The sequence below is a fragment of the Anas acuta genome, chromosome 4, assembly GCF_963932015.1.
Source record: "Anas acuta chromosome 4, bAnaAcu1.1, whole genome shotgun sequence".
NCBI classification, from domain to species: Eukaryota; Metazoa; Chordata; class Aves; order Anseriformes; family Anatidae; genus Anas; species Anas acuta.
Genome location: NC_088982.1, coordinates 75,721,585 through 75,739,412, shown reverse-complemented (window position 1 = coordinate 75,739,412; position 17,828 = coordinate 75,721,585). Strand labels below are relative to the sequence as shown.

General features: G+C 37.6%; 1 protein-coding gene across 4 annotated transcripts in view; it reads left to right on the top strand.

The window, feature by feature from the left end:
• LOC137856557 (protein transport protein Sec24D-like) overlaps window positions 1–17,828 on the top strand; it is a 50,782-nt gene that overhangs the window by 28,819 nt on the left and 4,135 nt on the right. For all 4 annotated transcript variants that reach the window (XM_068682135.1, XM_068682134.1, XM_068682137.1 and 1 more), the window contains 11 exons: window positions 1,394–1,532; window positions 3,209–3,324; window positions 5,449–5,573; window positions 9,517–9,708; window positions 10,337–10,430; window positions 12,508–12,624; window positions 13,096–13,266; window positions 14,060–14,156; window positions 14,787–14,932; window positions 16,401–16,539; window positions 16,963–17,081. In XM_068682135.1, the coding sequence (XP_068538236.1) occupies window positions 1,394–1,532; window positions 3,209–3,324; window positions 5,449–5,573; window positions 9,517–9,708; window positions 10,337–10,430; window positions 12,508–12,624; window positions 13,096–13,266; window positions 14,060–14,156; window positions 14,787–14,932; window positions 16,401–16,539; window positions 16,963–17,081 (1,455 nt within the window). The remainder of the gene's footprint in view (window positions 1–1,393; window positions 1,533–3,208; window positions 3,325–5,448; window positions 5,574–9,516; window positions 9,709–10,336; window positions 10,431–12,507; window positions 12,625–13,095; window positions 13,267–14,059; window positions 14,157–14,786; window positions 14,933–16,400; window positions 16,540–16,962; window positions 17,082–17,828) is intronic.

Here is a 17,828-nt window from a genome sequence, read left to right as displayed (position 1 = left end):
TTATAGCCAAGGCTCTTGTGTCTGAAAAATGACCCTGATCGTTTTCCAGCTGACATTGTGCTAATTTGTGTTAAACTCAATTTTTGTTGAAGAAAGAACACGAAGCAATGTGTTATCTCAATGAAGCGGGACAGATCACTTAAAACCTATATAGTAAAATCTACTTGTTTCTACAAAGATCTTGGCAAAAAGCATCAAATCCTTTGGAGAAATAAATAAGTAAAATAATTGTCTCTGTAAAATATAAACAAACAATAAAATATATGTAAGCAGTGAATGCTAGAAAGACATGTATGATTCTCTAGGTATACAAAGACTCTTATTCTCCAATAAAAGATAAAAATGTATAATAGATTAAATGTGTCCATTCTATAAGAGACAGTAATTTTAAATAAGTGAATATGCTAGTGGAAAAGTTTTAGCATTCAAGAGTTGTCAACATTCTTCCTCTTGTGGAGATCTATCATGGGACTCAACTCTGGATTTATTTTCTTACTTTTACAGTCAGAGATTTTTAGTTAGGGTTGAAGGGAGTAAGAAAAAAAAAAAAAGAAAAACCACATTTGTTTGTGCTCTATAGATTTTCACAAATAATTGAACAAACTTCCATTTGTGCAGTGGTTTCAAGTGTGACTTTTCTAACATAAATTACAATTACAGGAATCTTTCAATTGCTGCACAGTTATTACTGTAAGAGGCATCTGGAAAATGTCTTCCATGAACTGTGTTTTTTGGCAGAGGCTATAAGCAAGCATGGTCAGTGTAATTAAGCTGGCAAGTGTTTGTTATACTGTATTTATTTACTGTATATTCTTTCCTTCAGTAAGTATTAGTATTTCTTCTAAATCTTCTACTCTAGCTGGTGACCCTGGCAGCATTAAACCTTACTATAGCATGTAACAGCAGCATTAGGGGGAAGGGCACTTAACTGAAAATATTAGAAGCTTTCTTAGTAACTACCTGTTTGGGATAGCTGCATGCAGTCAATGAGTATCAAATTTCTTTGAGAAAAGCTCAATCTGATAGAGAAGGCGAAATACCTGATCCCAGCAGATTTCTCCCTTGTGAGCTATAAAAATCCTTTGCTGGAGAAAGTCAGCCTAGAGCCCTGAACTTCCGATGCTTTCAAAGTGTTGTAGGCTCTTTGTGTGGATCCTTTATTTCTTTCTGATAAATACCAAAATAGGGAGCTTGTGAGCTTGAAAATTAAGTTCTTTAGGGGACCTACAAGGTTGAGCCAGCTGTACTGGAGAATTTAGATAAATGCTGAACAATAATTTCTTGGTCAGGTGAAATCTAACAAGTGTTAAGGCTGAGTAGCAGCTTTCTAGCTCACTTTATTTGGTTTCAAATTTGCAGTGCTTTTTATAACTTCATGTACCTCTTCATTTAGACACCTCTTTATGTTGTAAACCATGGTGAGACTGGACCAATCCGATGTAACAGGTGCAAAGCTTACATGTGTCCCTTCATGCAGTTTATTGAAGGTGGAAGAAGGTATCAGTGTGGATTTTGCAATTGTATAAATGATGGTAAGTGATATTTCTCTGATCAGTGATTCGTACAAATTCCATAAAACTAAAAAGGAATTGTATCCCTGAAATGATTTTCTTGACTAGCTGACTTGAAAATCGTTTAGTGAGATGAAGTAGCAAGGGCTAATTCACAAATTAAAACAACAACAAAAAATACTACCTACTAAAAATACTTAAAACACTTCTTCAGTCCGGTATTTAAAAATAAATGTAAGAAAAAGTAATGCTAAACCATGAAGTCCAAGTCCAGTCTGTTATGATCAAAAGTTTATTTTAAAATATTATGTCAACATAGGATAAAAAGCTGCTTGTATTGCTAACCAAGAGCAACTTTTGTGTAGAGAAATTAATTTCTTAAAGAAATCTAAATGTTCAGCAAAGAATTATTTAGGTCCATGTTAGACTAGTCTTAGCCATGGCTGTGGATGCAGTGGTTAAATAGCCTATTAATCTTCCTGTGACAAGTGTTGGTTTTCACAGAAGATACCATGCCATATTTGTTCAAGTGTGCTGCATGTGACTTATAACTGTTCTTGTGCTCTTGGATATATCCCAGATCTTTGCCAGAAGTAGCCTTTATAGACATTTGTATCAAGTTGGATTTCCTCAGCTGGATCACAGTGGTATAGTGCTTTCCCTAATACAGTAATCTTTTCATCTCTGAAATGTGAACCTTGACAGGCTCATTCCAACTTCTTTTCTGCCTGAGGCTCAGATGTTTGTGCAATCACGGCAGATAGCAAATTTCCTAGTTTGTTAGCAGTTTAAACTCTCATAAAGAGAAATTTGAATGCATTATGAACATTTTAATAAAGACATTTCAGTTGCAGTATAATTTTCAATCATGCTTTGTATTGGTAGTGTCTTTTATCCAAACTGGAAAGCATTTAAAAACATGAATGAGACCTAGAAATGCCCCCAAAACTAGGTAGATATTCTGCATCTCCTGCTTTTAACAGGCAAAAATGTAAAAAATAATACTCTAAATGTGGATTGATTGAGGAAAAAAGAGCTAAAATCCAGACGTGACTCTTCCCAGTGTGGCTAGCCATTAGACTAGCTGCCTGTAAATTGGTGGTAGCAAAACAACATGGTTTCTTAATGCTTGCTTTGGAGTTCTACATCCTTTATGTGAAGCCACAGAATGTTCACAATTTGATGGACTGAAGGCAGCTTGCTGTACAGTAGGCCAGGTTTGTGAATGTTGCAGAGTTATTTCCAGTGCATGGTAATGTTGCATAAAGCACCACAGTCTTTAGGAAAAGTGCTGTTTTTAACTCTGAATTGAGCTTTGAGTAGATGGTATCTTTCTAACAAAATAGCCATCATTTAGCCTGTAGCCTGAGGATAGCAGACCTGTGGAAATAACCTGGGTCAGTTTTACCTACTCAAGCTTGACAGGGTAGAGATAAGAGAAAATTGACATTCACAGGGGAATATGCTGTATTCTCCTAATACAAGAGAAGCTCACATTACCAGGATGTTGTGAGGTTTGTTTGTTTTCTTAAATCAGTTTGAAGAAAAAAACATAACCTGGCTAAAAGTTTACACACCTCTTTGATCAATAACAGAGGAGCCTATGTTACTACATGATAACTATTGAAAAGAGTTGTTGGGTTGTTCCTCTCCACACTGTAAACGTTTTTTTTTCCTGCTCTTGTATTGGTTTTTAGTCCCGCCGTTCTTCTTTCAACATCTGGACCACATTGGCCGACGGGTAGACCATTATGAAAGACCTGAGCTATCTCTGGGATCATATGAATATGTTGCTACTTTGGATTATTGCCGAGTGAGTATTTCCAATACGCGAAATTATTTATGATTTGATGTCAACACAAAGAAAATCCTTTAAGTACCTGTGTTGGAGTAAATGCACTTACAAGCTGAATATCAGAGTCCAAGAACATTTTAGAAAATGTACAGATGTGGAGGATTTAAGCTTACAATAATGTTTTGCTCTTTTGTGCTGGATGGAGACTAGCAACTAACAGTAATAAATCGTGTCTCAAAGTCGTGGGTCACAAGTCTTCAACTGAGATGCTGGTTTGGTCCTTGGAAGCATTTAGAGGATGTTCAGAGGCTATGGTTCAAATTCTGATGCAGTGTTGCATTTTAGCTGCATGACTTACTAATTTTGCAGACCAACATGCACCTGAATAGCTCCATGCGATTTTCAGTTTTCCCTATTGAGTAACCGATGTTCATCATCACAGTCTTGCTTTCAGTGCAGCGAATGTGCCATATAGTTTAAATGAGGGAGCTTCTGTGATAAGCCATCCAGCATGGTTTGTCTTCTTGTTCCATAGACTCAGCAGAATGTTACAAAAAATAAATCTGATAAAATCAGCACTCACACTGGCAATGTTAAGTCATTAAATTTTAGAGAAGTTAACGTTATTTTCTCATTTTGCTCCAAGTTAGAAAAGTTTAGTTCTTTTATAAATCAGTTTAAGACCAAAACTGAAAAGCCATTTCCTTTTGTGCTTATCAAATGACAAGGATGAATGGCTAAAAAAAGTTAATAACAGCTGTTTTGCCTTATTGTGCTCCTGCTCAGTGGATGTGGCAAGAGCACAAATTCTCATTTCTGCCATATATTTGTCAGAAATTATGTAGGAATTCTTTATAAATAGCGATGTGCTACGAGAGTTCAGAAAGTAGCGTTTGATATGTTTTTTGAAACTAGAATCCAAATGCAAAAAACAGAACAGGTTTTAAAATTACTGTCTGGTTTTAGTTGACGAGAGTTAATCTTGATTTACGTGATTCAGATGAAGTGAGATCAAGGGTATAATGTTCAATTTTATGTGTTCTGAGGATATGACTATGGATAAGTCATATTTCAAGGATTAGATGATTTTTTTGTTATATGGAGTTTTCTGCAGATTATTTGTAATGAGTAAAATTTGGTAAGTGGTCAGAAGTCTTTATATGAAGGCAGTGAAGTAGCATATGTAACTATAATGCAAAAGTTGTCCTGAACTTGACACCAGGTAATGACCACTACTCATCTTAATGAGAATTAGAAAAACTGAATTTAGGCATACGGCTAGGCCCATGATGATTACTGTTGCTATGTGCACTCTATATGATCTTCCTGGGCACATCAGTAAGCATTACATTGCTTTGTTTATAAACAAAAATAAAACAATCATCATCTTGTTAGTTACAGAAGCTTGGTCAGTAGTGTATATGACAATATGTATGCTACTTAAATGTCTCTTATGTACGACTGTGGCTAAGAAGCTGTGCCAAAAGGAATCTGTACCAGTCTGAGTCACTGCTCTGTATGTAGCAGTTGCATACATCGAGCATTGCACTCTAGTGCTTTAATTATCTTACAGAAAATCAGCTTATTCCTGAAAGTACAGTTTTCTTATCTGTCCAGAGTGTACTGGGGCATGAGAAAGCAAGACAGAGAGGATGCAGATGAACACTTAGTGGTGATAGAGATTGCAGTATTTTAATTCTGGTTCAGTACCTAAGTCACATTTTCTGTTTCCAGATTGGTTAGAAATTGCTTAACAGTTTTTAGAGGCAAATGTTAACAAAAACTGAATTTAAGCATTTCTGTAAACAAAATGGTATTGTGTAAGCATATATGGAATACAGAAACAAATTTGTTTAAACACTTGAATTCCAATAGAAAATGCTAGTATTTCGTCTTATCTAATAAACTTTTATCCTTTACGTATTTTATTCTATTAGGATCTATTTTCCAGTAGTACAGTTTATTCCAAGGATGGTGCTTACCCAGGACATGCCATCTTTCTGTAATAATTACTCTTTCTAATTCATAGCATTTTTCAAATGACTAAACACAGTATTTAGATTGCCCTATGGTACCTTTTTGTAAATCTTTTTGACATAACAGGACACTGTCTAATTTTCTCTGTGAATATTTTTTCCATAGAATAACAAGCCTCCAAATCCACCAGCTTATATCTTCATGATTGATGTATCATACCGAAATATAAACAGTGGTCTAGTTAAACTCATATGTGAGGAACTGAAGACACTGCTAGATAAGCTTCCAAGGTAAAGAAACATACATGTGTTTTGCTTAATATACCATACCGCAGTTTACAAGAAGCTCTGCATGTTGAGAAGTAAAACCAAGAAAGTACAAAAAATGACAGAACTTACAATACAGGTATTTTTGAGGTGGTACTGACTAAATGGTAATTTAAAAATTGCTGGCAGTTTTTGAAAAATTAAGATTGATATCTGGATTTACGATATGAACGTTGTACTGACTGAACATGTAGCACTTTCTTTTCTTTTCCTGTACTGAACTCTAGTGGTATTATCAGCTAAGTCCCAGCTTGTAGTTTTGACTTTATGTGCTGTGGTTCTGTTTACTGCAGTGCTGCTGTTCTCGTTAGATTAAGCAGAGAAATACCACAAACCAGAATCTCAAGAAAGTAAAGTCTCTCTAAAGCCAGTGTTGGTAGGTTGTATCTTTAGCTCTTTTCTTTTTTTTTAATCAGCAGAACTTAGTTTGCTTTGTTGTGAGATTTTTCTGCCCTGGTATGTATCTGAGAGGTGAGCAAATCTTGTAGGCAACTGACATTCTGTTACGTATGGCATGTTTGCTATGTCAGCATGTCCTGGTTTCAATTAGAACAGAGTTGATTTTCTTCCTAGTTGCTGGTGGAATGCTGTGTTTTGGCTTGGGATGAGAAGAGCACTGATAACACCCCGATGTTTTAATTGTTGCAGAGCAGTGCTTATACCAAGCCAAGGACATCTCAGCTTCTTGCTCTGTCCTGCCAACAGGCAGGCTGGGGGTGCAGTAAGAGCTGGGAGGGGACAGACCCAGGACAGGTGACCCAAACTGGCCAAAGGGGTATTCCATACCATCTGGGGTCATGCTGAACAATATATAGGGGTGGCTAGCCGGGGGGAGGGGGCCGGACTGCTCGGGGTTAGGCTGGGCATCGGTCAGCGGGTGGTGAGCAATTGCATTGTGCATCACTTGTTTGTACACATTATTATTAGTAGTACTATTATTATCATTGTATTATTATTATTATTTTCCTGTCTTATTAAACTGTCTTTATCTCAACTCACGGGCTTCACTTTCCATTTCTCTCCCCCGTCCCGGAGGGGGAGGGTGAGTGAACGGCTGCGTGGTGTTTAGCTGCCGGACAGGTTAAACCATGACACAGCATTAAACGTGTAGTAGTACTATTACTACTGATCTGTATTAATCACAGTATATTGCTTTAGTATAGTTTCATGTAGTTTTCAGTATATGTTTAGTGTAGTTTTCATTAATGAATAATGCTGACAGTTAAATGAAAGCAGTGGCAGTCAGACTGAAAAAATTAAGTAGACGAGGTGTTTCTTAGTTGAGGCGTACAAAAGGATTGAAGAGCATACAGAAAGAAAATGCATTCTGAATAACAGTGTTTATAGAGGGAGAACATGCTTAAGAAACAGAGGGAGCAAAGTGAGGAAGAGTGGGAGACAAGACCCTTGAGATGAACAGGGATATGTTAATCTTTTTATCATATGTGCTTGTCACATTTCACATATGTGATCTCTGTGCATGAAAGAGATTCCAGTTCAGGGTGGGGAGTTTGTCAGATGCCCGTGTAAGACCATCCCTTGAGCACTTTGTCGTTGAAGATTACACTGGAGACACGAGTGTTTGATACTGTCCTGCACATACATGTATCTCAGAGCTTTCTATCAGGATTGGTCATGACTCTGAAGATAATAAAAGGCCATGGGTATAGTAGCAAAAAACAATTGGCAGTTTAGGAACACCTGGTCTTGAATAGAGAAAGTAAAGGAAAAATGAAAGCAAGCGTATCTACATCACAAGAAGTAACATACGCTTCCTCAGAAACACTCTGTAGATATCTACTGCTAAATACCCTGTTTGCATGGACAAAGTTTTCACGTCCACTGAAAAAAGCAAGATAGATAAATAAAGGGCAGGCCCATTGGTTTCTTCAGAGTGATATGTTGCCTTTAAACAATATGAATTGAAAAATAATAATAATCAGGCACTCACTCCACCAGCATTTGTGGTGAAACTTCTATTTTGGTGCTAAGACGTGAACTTCACTGTGTGTTCATTTTCTGTTGCTGAAGAAAGACACCTGCAAAAATATTCTGCTGTTATCACATGAGGTGAAAACCCTGTGCTCAGATTTCCGGGAGCCCAAATTCTTTAAGAGGAAAGACTTCTGGTTAACAGAGCAATGTGTGTAACAAAAAGGCCACTGGTGTAGCGGCTTGTGGCAGGTAAGCCTGTGAGAATGGCTGAGAAATTAAAGCTAGCAAATAATAGATTAAGTTAGGTGTCTAGCGACTTTGTGTTAAAAGGGCTTTATGCTTCTGCAGATTTGCAGCACAGCAGCAAACATATTATTTGCTTGCTAGAAGTTTTAGGGCAGGCATTTTCAAATTTAGATGTTCTAAACCAGAACACTAATTCTCTGTTTAGATAAATAGAGAAATGTGTTTACAGAAATTCTGCTCTTGACCTCATTTGTACCAGTATGATTTTTTAGACATATAACTTAAAAACATTTGAGTGCATTTGATTCAGACATCTCATTCTGAGGCACTAAAAAGAACTAAGTGTGTTAGCCACACAGGCAGTCAGCTGCTGTGTTTGACAAGTGACCTTTGAAACAATGATAGAAGAAATCACATTGTATAGTGTACACTGCCACACTGTAAGGAGCAGTGTCTGATGAAATTGTCCCACATACCTGCTGTGTAACCTGCTGTGTAAAAGCGTTGGAACCAGTAGGATGATGCGGCTATTGTAGTAGGAAATATTGAAGTAGGAAAGTGCTGTATGTGCCTGAAGTTGGGAATAACTTGTCCTGAATGCTCCCTGTTAATCACGTTACTTAGAAAATAGTAGTGTCTGATTGCTAGGAGTGATTAGAGACTTGCATTCAGAAAGGATGCATCTATGTGAGTTAGAGGATCTCAGAGAGATTATTTAAAATGCTTCTTTACAGAATGTGTTCATATAGAATATTGGTTTGTTTTAAATCAAAAGTAGCTCCTTTCTCATCCAGCGGTTTCCACAAAACAGGAATGGTGGCTTAGCGTTCTTTATTGACATGCGTGTTAAAGATCGTAGACGTGAAAAATCATTTCCCTCCCAAGCTCAAGGTTTTAGGTGAAGCTTGTAAAACCAAAAGAATGTGCTATTTTAGAAGTAATTAAGACTGATTTTTGGAATTTGACTTAATAAACTTAGGGCTGCAAACCTGGTCTCACTAGTTTTATTAATGATGCTGCTACTAATGACACAGTAGCTAGTGCTTAGGGGAGTTACCTCCTGCAAAAGAGCTCCTGAGCTCACTGCTCACAGTGTTCTTGTGAGGTGTAGCTCGCAGCAGCAGTTTGTGAGCTTTAGCTAGCCTGGGAACACAGCACGAATAACAAAAAATTTCCACAGTACACTTCCTGTATGATGCACAGTTATGAGGGATCCAAGACCTGTTGCTGCTTAAAAGCAGTCCTGCCAAAGCAGAAGATTGGTGACTTTCAGGCTTCAGTGCCTCAGACATTATTCAAGCCTGGTAACTGCTCTCTCCAGGCACTAATCATTAGTGTCACTGAATTACAGTGTATTCTAAATAAAGCTGATTTTCTGATTGTGTTTTGTAAAGGATTGTCCTGTTACCTCTTTTCCATGTTTTGCAGATATAGTCTATTCTTTATCTTACATACTCTAGCCTGCTTGAATGGGATGCACAGTTGATAGGGGTGACTTTAAGATATATATTAAAAAATAAAATAAAATTACAAGAGTTTATTTAATCAGGTTGTTTTAATTTGACTGGAGGCGAAGACTGGGGCAATTACATCTGGTTGGTTGTTTGCTTTGTTGCTCCCAGTACAGATAATGATCTGAAAGCAGCCCCGCATTTCAAAGTAATGCTCTTATTGCAAGGCCAGAGTTTCAGAATTTTAACCACTTTTTTTTTTGTTTTTCTCACAGAGAAGAGCAAGAAGAATCCTCAGCAATTCGAGTTGGTTTTGTCACTTATAACAAGGTCCTCCACTTCTTTAATGTAAAAAGCAACTTAGCTCAGCCTCAGATGATGGTGGTCTCGGATGTCGGAGAAGTTTTTGTTCCTTTGCTGGATGGTTTCCTTGTTGACTTTCAGGAATCACGATCTGTTGTTAACAAGTAAAGTACAACAATTCCATATCTGAATAAGAGCTGAATGCTTAGAATAGACGTTTTCCCTTTTAGTCAGGTGTGTTACAGGGCTTTGGAGGATGCATGAATTTGTTGAAATGCTTTACAATTCAGCAGATGCACCAAGTCCTGCATTTCCGCATTTGAGGGGAAACAAAAGTGGTAGTAGCAACTTGCAGTGCTGAATTTGAAAGCCTGTTTAGACGAGCTGTGAGCCAGGCATCTTCAGTTCTGCTTTGTCTGAAGTGGGAGGGCAAGTTGTAGCTTTGTGCCATGTTGAATGTTTTTCCTGGTTTTCCTTCTATATATATGATGCATGCCTAGGTATGATCTAAAGACTATTAAGTCTTTATCCATACCTGAACCCCTTTATTTTTAGCTATTTTTGATTTAATGCATGTTCCTTTATGTTACCAGCTTTGAAATAATGCATTTCAATAGAATTCTAAAATTCATGTTTAATTTTATTCCGGCTGGAATCCTAAGAAATCAAGATTTTTAAGTATAAACTTGCATGGAAAAGAAATTCCTCTATGAAGACTTGGTATGTCACATTTTTGGGGATTATCCCAAATATGCTAACCAGTTCAGACACTGAACCTTTCTTCTTTCATAGCTTGTTGGACCAGATTCCAGAGATGTTTGCAGACACTAATGAGAGTGAGACCATCTTTGCTCCTGTTATCCAGGCTGGCATGGAGGCACTAAAGGTTACAATGTTCCTCTCTGTCAAAGTAGTTCTTTAATTAGAACAAGGCATGATAACCTATAGCTTGCTAAAGACCAGTGCCAAATCCTTCTACAAATCATAATGGGAAATTAGAAAAAAAAAAAAATAATAATAATCACTGATCGTTTCCAGCACTGATGTCCCATTATTGTAACAGCACCTTTGAATTCCTTTTGTTTAGAAAGAACTGACAAGTGTAACATCTATTTCCAGATTCTCCTTATTGAGGGAAACCAGTCATAGAGTCACTTAAGTTGGAAAAGACCAGTTTGGTTTCTTATTCAGCATTTAAGAGATAAGGTGTTTAGTCACTACAGTATAATCAATATAACTAATAGATAACTCGGGATGTTTGTACAGACTTCTAGATGCATCTAAGTAACTTGCTGTGTGTCAGGGATATCCCTTGAAATGCTGGCATTTCTGTGGAGCGTTGCCAATTAAAAGAATGGCACAGATTGATTTATCTGTGAGCTCAAACTCTGAGTAGATATATTGAGCCAAAATTGTACAGCATCTCTCAAATCCCATTTCTTAAATATGTAACTGATACTCGTTTTCTTCTTACTCGTAGTAGAATGTATGTGTGCAAAATACTTATACATTTGGTTACCACTTCTATCAAAATGTTCTTTCCCAGTATTTGACTTCTACAAAACAAACTTAACACCCATAAATGTAAATTTCCTTTTGATGTTGTTCCTATAAAAACACTTCTCAAATAAACTTCTTATTTAACTAGTATTTTAAAGTTATAAGTTGCAAGGATGCTCCCTGGGAATCATTAATATGCGTATACATGTGTTCAAGAAAATAACTAATCTGAGAAGAATAAAATATATTCTTTGAGATACATAAATCTTTAGAAATCGTATATGCATTTTAGACACATTGTCAAAAGTAGTGTTAGTAATTCTTGATGCGTATGGTGGTAACTCAATCTTGCATTCTTTAGAGACTACTTTTTAAGAGTAACTGAAATTGGCATTCATGATTAAAGGTAACCGTGCTATTACGGGTGAGATTCAGCTGTTAAAAGCAAGATACTGTCTTTGATTGCATTTCTGCCATAGTTAGCAAATTCCTAGTTTTCCCAGAAGAATGCCATGGCTTATTTTGAAATGTGGAGTATCTTGTGGATATATTAAGATCTGGAGGGGAAAGAGTACCAAAGCCCATTTGTGTCAGTACTCTCGGGTATTACATTTTTAAACTAGATGTGTGGTTAAGCCTGGAGCAGGAAAAGGGTAAATGCCTCCTTCCTTCCTTTCACCTTCACCCAACTTCTTCAGTGCTTAAGGATTTAGAATTCTGAAGACTAACCAGTTTTCATTCCTATTAACTGTCTCAATATCAAGTGAAAAACTGGATTTTGTAAATTTTGGTGGAAGAGCTTGTTAGCAGTACAAAGATGCTTGTGGTATGGCTACCGTTGCTATTCCCTTCTTTGGAATTGAAGGGTTTTTGTCAGCAGTTTGCCGTCCCAGTTTGCAAATCCTATGGCCTCATTAGAGTTCTAGATAACAATTGAAAACTTGAGTAAAACCAGCTTTTACTTTATTTCTTAGTGAGAAGAGTTAATCACAAGTTTTGTTGCTCTACATTTTAGTGTAGTTTAAATGTGGAATCTAGTCCAGGAATGTAATTGTTGTTCTTCTCTAAAAATACAGTGGATAACAGTGCACCCAAACTGAAGAAGCAGTATTTTTTTAACCTTTTATCCTTGTTGCTTGCTGCATAATGCTTGTATCTAACTAAAATGTCTCTAGGTACTTCTAGTTTTGCCCACCAAGATTTTAGTGTCCCATGTAGGAATTCCTGTACCGGTGCATCATCCAAAGGATCTGTGTTAGACTAAGTTATTTACTGACACAAAATTCCCAATTTGTTTTGGGATTTCACTTCCATCAAGTGTAAAGACTAAATGAATGGTTTGGCTCTGAAGAACTTTTGCAGACAGTTTGCACTGTTCTTAGAGATACCACAGCATATGAATGAAAATTAGGCTTGTTTATCTGAGTAATAGAATAAATGTCAATATGGTGTCTTTGCAACAGGCTGCAGAATGTGCTGGAAAATTGTTTATCTTCCATTCTTCATTGCCAACTGCGGAAGCACCAGGGAAGCTGAGAAACAGAGATGACAAAAAACTACTCAATACAGATAAAGAAAAGGTATTTTCTACTTGGAGTTCACAGGGGACTGCTATTACACTAAATTCCTCTAGTAGAGCCTTGGTCTTTTTCACTTCTTTTCTTTTACAAAGAATTGTTGTTTAAATACATAATATTCCCATATTACACTGTGCCCTGATGATTTAGGTATAAACATAAGGGATTGGCCCTACAAGAACTATGAGGCTAAAGTATGGGCCAGGCAGCAACACCCATCAGTAAAGGAAATCAACCAGCTGCAAATAATTCCACCTTCCAAGAGCCTTTGCTACCTGCAAGGTGTGATTTAGTTCTACAAGAACAGTCTGAGTTTTCAATGCATATATGTGGTGATAGAATGTATGAGCAGGGGCAACATCATTACAATCAAATCCATGTCTCGTTTTTATTTTTCGTTCGGGTATTTGGATTGTGATTGGCTACCAACAGTATCTAATGTTATCACATTTGTATTTTTTTAATTCTGTGCAGACACTCTTCCAGCCTCAAGTAAATTATTATGAGACTTTAGCCAGAGATTGCGTGGCTAACGGCTGCTGCGTGAATTTGTTCCTCTTCCCAAATCAGTACGTGGACATAGCCTCCCTGGGTCTTGTCACAATGTACACTGGAGGAACATTGTACAAGTACAACAATTTCCAGGTAAGTGATGCGAGTTTCCTACCAATCAGATAGTAACACCTGGGGACTGGTTGCTTTTATTTCAAAGCATGCTTTGACAGCGTAAAAGTAGAGCAACTCTAGAAAAATTATTTATAGACCCCAGGGGGTAAAATTCAAAATGTAGAAACAGCAGATCAGGCGCAAATATCTTGAGACTGTAATTTTACTTCTGCATAAGTTGGTTGGTATCTTAAAATTAAACCTGCTTACCTACGTATGGTGACATCTGAGCAGGGTAGTTAATTACTCCTGCATTTACAGTTCAAAATGCTTATGATAAAGACACTACTCCCCCCCCCCCAAAAAAAAAAAAAAAAAAAGCCAAAAAAATTGTAAACAACACTTGTTTAAAATTTCATGGGAATTTTCATGTGGAATAGGGGATTCTCTCCGTGTCATCAGCTGATCTGCAAAACCAGTTTTTGCTAAGTGAACAAGAATAATTATTAAAGCTGTACCACAAAATCCCAGCTAGCCTGTCAAGGGTAGGTGCAAGGATGGATGTTACTGGAAACAGGTCTGATTGAAAGGAATCCTGCTTGACCAAGCTTAGAGATGAATTAACGGTAGATACTTGCGCATCTTTGTTTCTGTTAATAAAACAGCAACTGGCATTTCTTGCCATTTTTAAGAGAAGAGATGTTACTTGTGAAAAGATTTGAGGGGGGGGGGAGGGCAGGGGCAGAGTTCACAGCAGGCTGAGGGAGTGCTGGATTTCTGCTGGTTTGCTGCCACCCCTTGGTGAACTGCAACTTGTGCTTTACACTTTCAGCTCAGTTCTGATAGCCCCCAGTTCCTCACCGACCTCAGGAAGGACATAGAAAAAAAGACCGGCTTTGATGCAATAATGAGGGTTCGGACAAGTACAGGTAACAGTACCGTTGGGAATGAAAATAAACATGAATGCATGTGAGAATATATAACTGTAAATAACACAGTGCTGAAGTGCTCTACAGATCACTTGTAACGTCAAGCTTCCTGTTTTAACTTCATTATGTACCTTTTGAACAGTATAGACTGGTAAAATGAGCGTGCCCTTACTGTATATACCTACTTAAATCTGCAAATACGATTAAGGTTTCTGATCACTATGCATGCATCCTGAAATGCAAATAAGTTGTACAAAAGAGGGTGTTGTTGCTGGACACTTGCATGTTCTTTCGTTACTTCAAATTAATGTTCTTACTTCTCAACCAATTATTCTTGCCTCAAATGCAAGTATTTGAGAAATACAGACACACAAAACAGCCAAGTGAACAGTGCAAAAGGTTCTGGGTGTCTCTGAGCCACAGCACCTCTTCATGGCCCATCAGAACAGTGAACAGTTTTGCTTGTCCTCACAGAAGGTGTTGACTGAGGTTGCACATGCATGAGGGGAAATGGTTCACATTTTAGTTAGTAAGCAAAATTGAATGACCAAAAAAGAAGTCACAAAATAATGGCACTTGTGATTTTTAAATAAAATAATATATTTTTTTGTTGTTTTTATCTGGCTACAGGCTTCAGGGCTACTGACTTCTTTGGTGCCATTTACATGAACAACACCACAGATGTAGAAATGGCAGCAGTTGACTGTGACAAGGCAGTGACGGTAGAGTTCAAACATGATGACAAACTGAATGAAGACAGTGGCGCCTTAATTCAGGTAAAAAAAAAAAACTTAATGACATACCATGTCTTGAAATTGAGAGTAAGAACTTCTGCAGCCATAATAATAAAAAAGACGTTATGCCGAGGCACTGAGGGGAGGAAGGTAGAGCTTGCACAGACTCTGATGTCATAGTACCACTAATAAGGTAAGCCAAAGATTGCGAACTTGCAATGCCATAACTTGCTGTTCCGAAACTCAAGAGATCCGTGCTTCCCTTCTTATTCTGCAATAGGGCATGCCTCAGTAATAGTTCCTGGAAATGCAGATTAGGCAATAATTAAAACTGGCATTTCTCTGCTTACTTGCCAACACTTGTGATATGCCTGTGCCTAAGAAAAGATGTGCCCCAACCATCAGCAGATAATGCAACATTGCCACTTACTGTTCTAGGTATTTTGTCATGACATTTTTCTTTTATTAACAGCAGAAAATGTTACAGCTTGCAAGGTTTTGAACTTACTTAAGCCATGGAATTATCTGAGTGTTCATTTCTGCTCTGCTTAGCTTTTATCTTGCCCCTATAAATACCCTTCATAGGCTAGCAGTTAATCCTTGCACAAATACAGTACCGTGGAACATCCACTTTGGTATGTCTGTCATCACTTCCTGAAGCAGTGCTGCAGCATTGACAGGAAGAGTGCGTGCCATGTAGATGTTGTGTTTACCTGGCTTCTGTGTGACAGAGACATGCAGTAGATCCAGTGCATGTCTGACTGCAGTCAACTGCAGTTGGTATTTGCCTTGCAGACTTCAGTTTGTAGCTGTAGATGATGATGAGATTCTTTTTTGATTGAGGTGCTAGGAAATGAGCGTGTGCCAGCAAAATGTTAGTAGTCAGGAAAGCCTGAGCTCAGTTCCTTTACTTTTCATACTTGGAAAAGGGTTTCCCGAAATGCTAATGTTACATTAAAGCAGAATTGGCGTCATAAGCAAATTCATAAATTATCCCTCCAATTTTAATATCTAAGTCAATGGAAGGGATGAGATACAGGGGTGGGGTTAGAAGGACTTCATGTCACTTCACAAGCAATTTATTCATGTAAGAAGACCCCTTTCACTTTTCAAGATCACTAAGTTTTTGTGTTGCTGTTGCTGATAACGTGCTTTACAAATTTTCAATCAGTGGTCTATTATTTTCAGATGATACCATCAGTATGTAGCAAATGAGAGAGTAATAAGCCTTTCAATCAGTCATGTATTTGTATACTTTTATGACACACATACTTTTAAGGCTAATAATTTTTATAATGCATTTACATGTCTAATCTACTTCCACAAAATGTACAGGTATGGTGTTTTTCTAGTTAATCAATGCTGAAGCAGCACTACTAGGCTGGGCTGTCCTTGGGAGTAATTACATGCCTTTGATGCACAAGGTGGTGGCTCTTACACAATGGACACTTTGAGGACTGACTTTTTGTTTTAAACTTAAAATGAATGGTAATTGGCTCATCTGTTGCAGTGTGCTGTCCTTTACACATCAATAAGTGGACAAAGAAGACTGCGCATCCACAATATTGGTTTAAACTGTAGCTCCCAGTTAGCTGATGTCTACAAGACTTGCGAGACTGACGCACTGATCAACTTCTTTGCTAAGTCAGGTAAAGTTATAGCAGATCAGTTTTGTTTTGTTTTTGCTTTCTCTAGGGGTGGAAGAAGAGGAAGGTAGGAGAGATGAAGTGATTGCCTAGTGGGAAATTGTGTTTTGTAACTTGCTATTCCAAGCCTCAGCAACTTGCAACTCTGTTACAAAGTAGAAAAGAGAAGTACATTATGTATTCAGATATACATGCCATAAAAATAATTCTGGGGAAGGTAGCTAGAAACAGGTAATGCACGAAAGTGTATAGGCCTTTCTTTGTGAAGATTAATAAGCATCCTCTAAAATGATACAGGGAAGATTGAAAAGGCACTCATAGAGGTAAGTTTTACTATATTAAAAACTAATTAAAACCTAGCAAAATGTAGATACTCTAAAAGCGTGTCTGTTATTAACATACTCTTTTGTTCTTCTGTATTTGTAGCTTTTAAAGCTATTCTAAGCCAACCCCTGAAGACAGTCAGAGAGATCCTGGTCAATCAGACAGCTCACATGCTGGCGTGTTACCGCAAGAACTGTGCCAGCCCATCAGCAGTAAGCCAGGTGAGGATGCCCCTGCCTAAGTTAGGCTATTGCAGCAGAGGAACAACCACCCCTGCAATGTCAGCAGTGCCAGAAAGGGAAACTTCAGGACATACTTCTCCTTTTTGCATCTTCTTTCAAGTCTAATTAATGGCAGGTTTGATTCAATGGTAGCAATTGCAGCATATGGAGGCTGTTCTGGGACAAATGGCAGTGCCAGTGAGGAAGCTGATTACCATGCTCATACCAGACAGATGAGACAGCTGGTTTTCTTCCTGCTGAAATCATATGCTAGTTCACAACAAAAGTTTTTATTTTTCTTCTTATGCTGTTTAAAAAAAAAAAAAGGCATTTTGATTTTTGACAATTAAGACTGTTGTCAAAGTTGAAAATAGCTTTGTAACTCAGTAAACAATCTGAATTTATGTGTAGCGCTCTCAAAGACTGCTGGAGGGATAAATACATGATGTCTAGATGGGACCATACTCCTAGGGAAAAAAATCCACGGTGATTAAAATACAATTCAACAACTCCCCCCCCAGCCCCCCCCCTTTTTTTTTTTACTGTTACCAAACAGTAGTAAGAAGCTCTGTAAACATGGTTACTTTTATTCCATGCTAGTTGAAAATTCTTTCAAATGTAGTAATCATCAGTTCCCTCTTTTTATATATACAGAGTACTGGGCGGGAAGTTTACTGAATAAGGTGCTTTCAAATTATTTCAGCAACTGTTTCTGGAAAAAAAAGTACTTTCCCAGTTCAAAAAAAG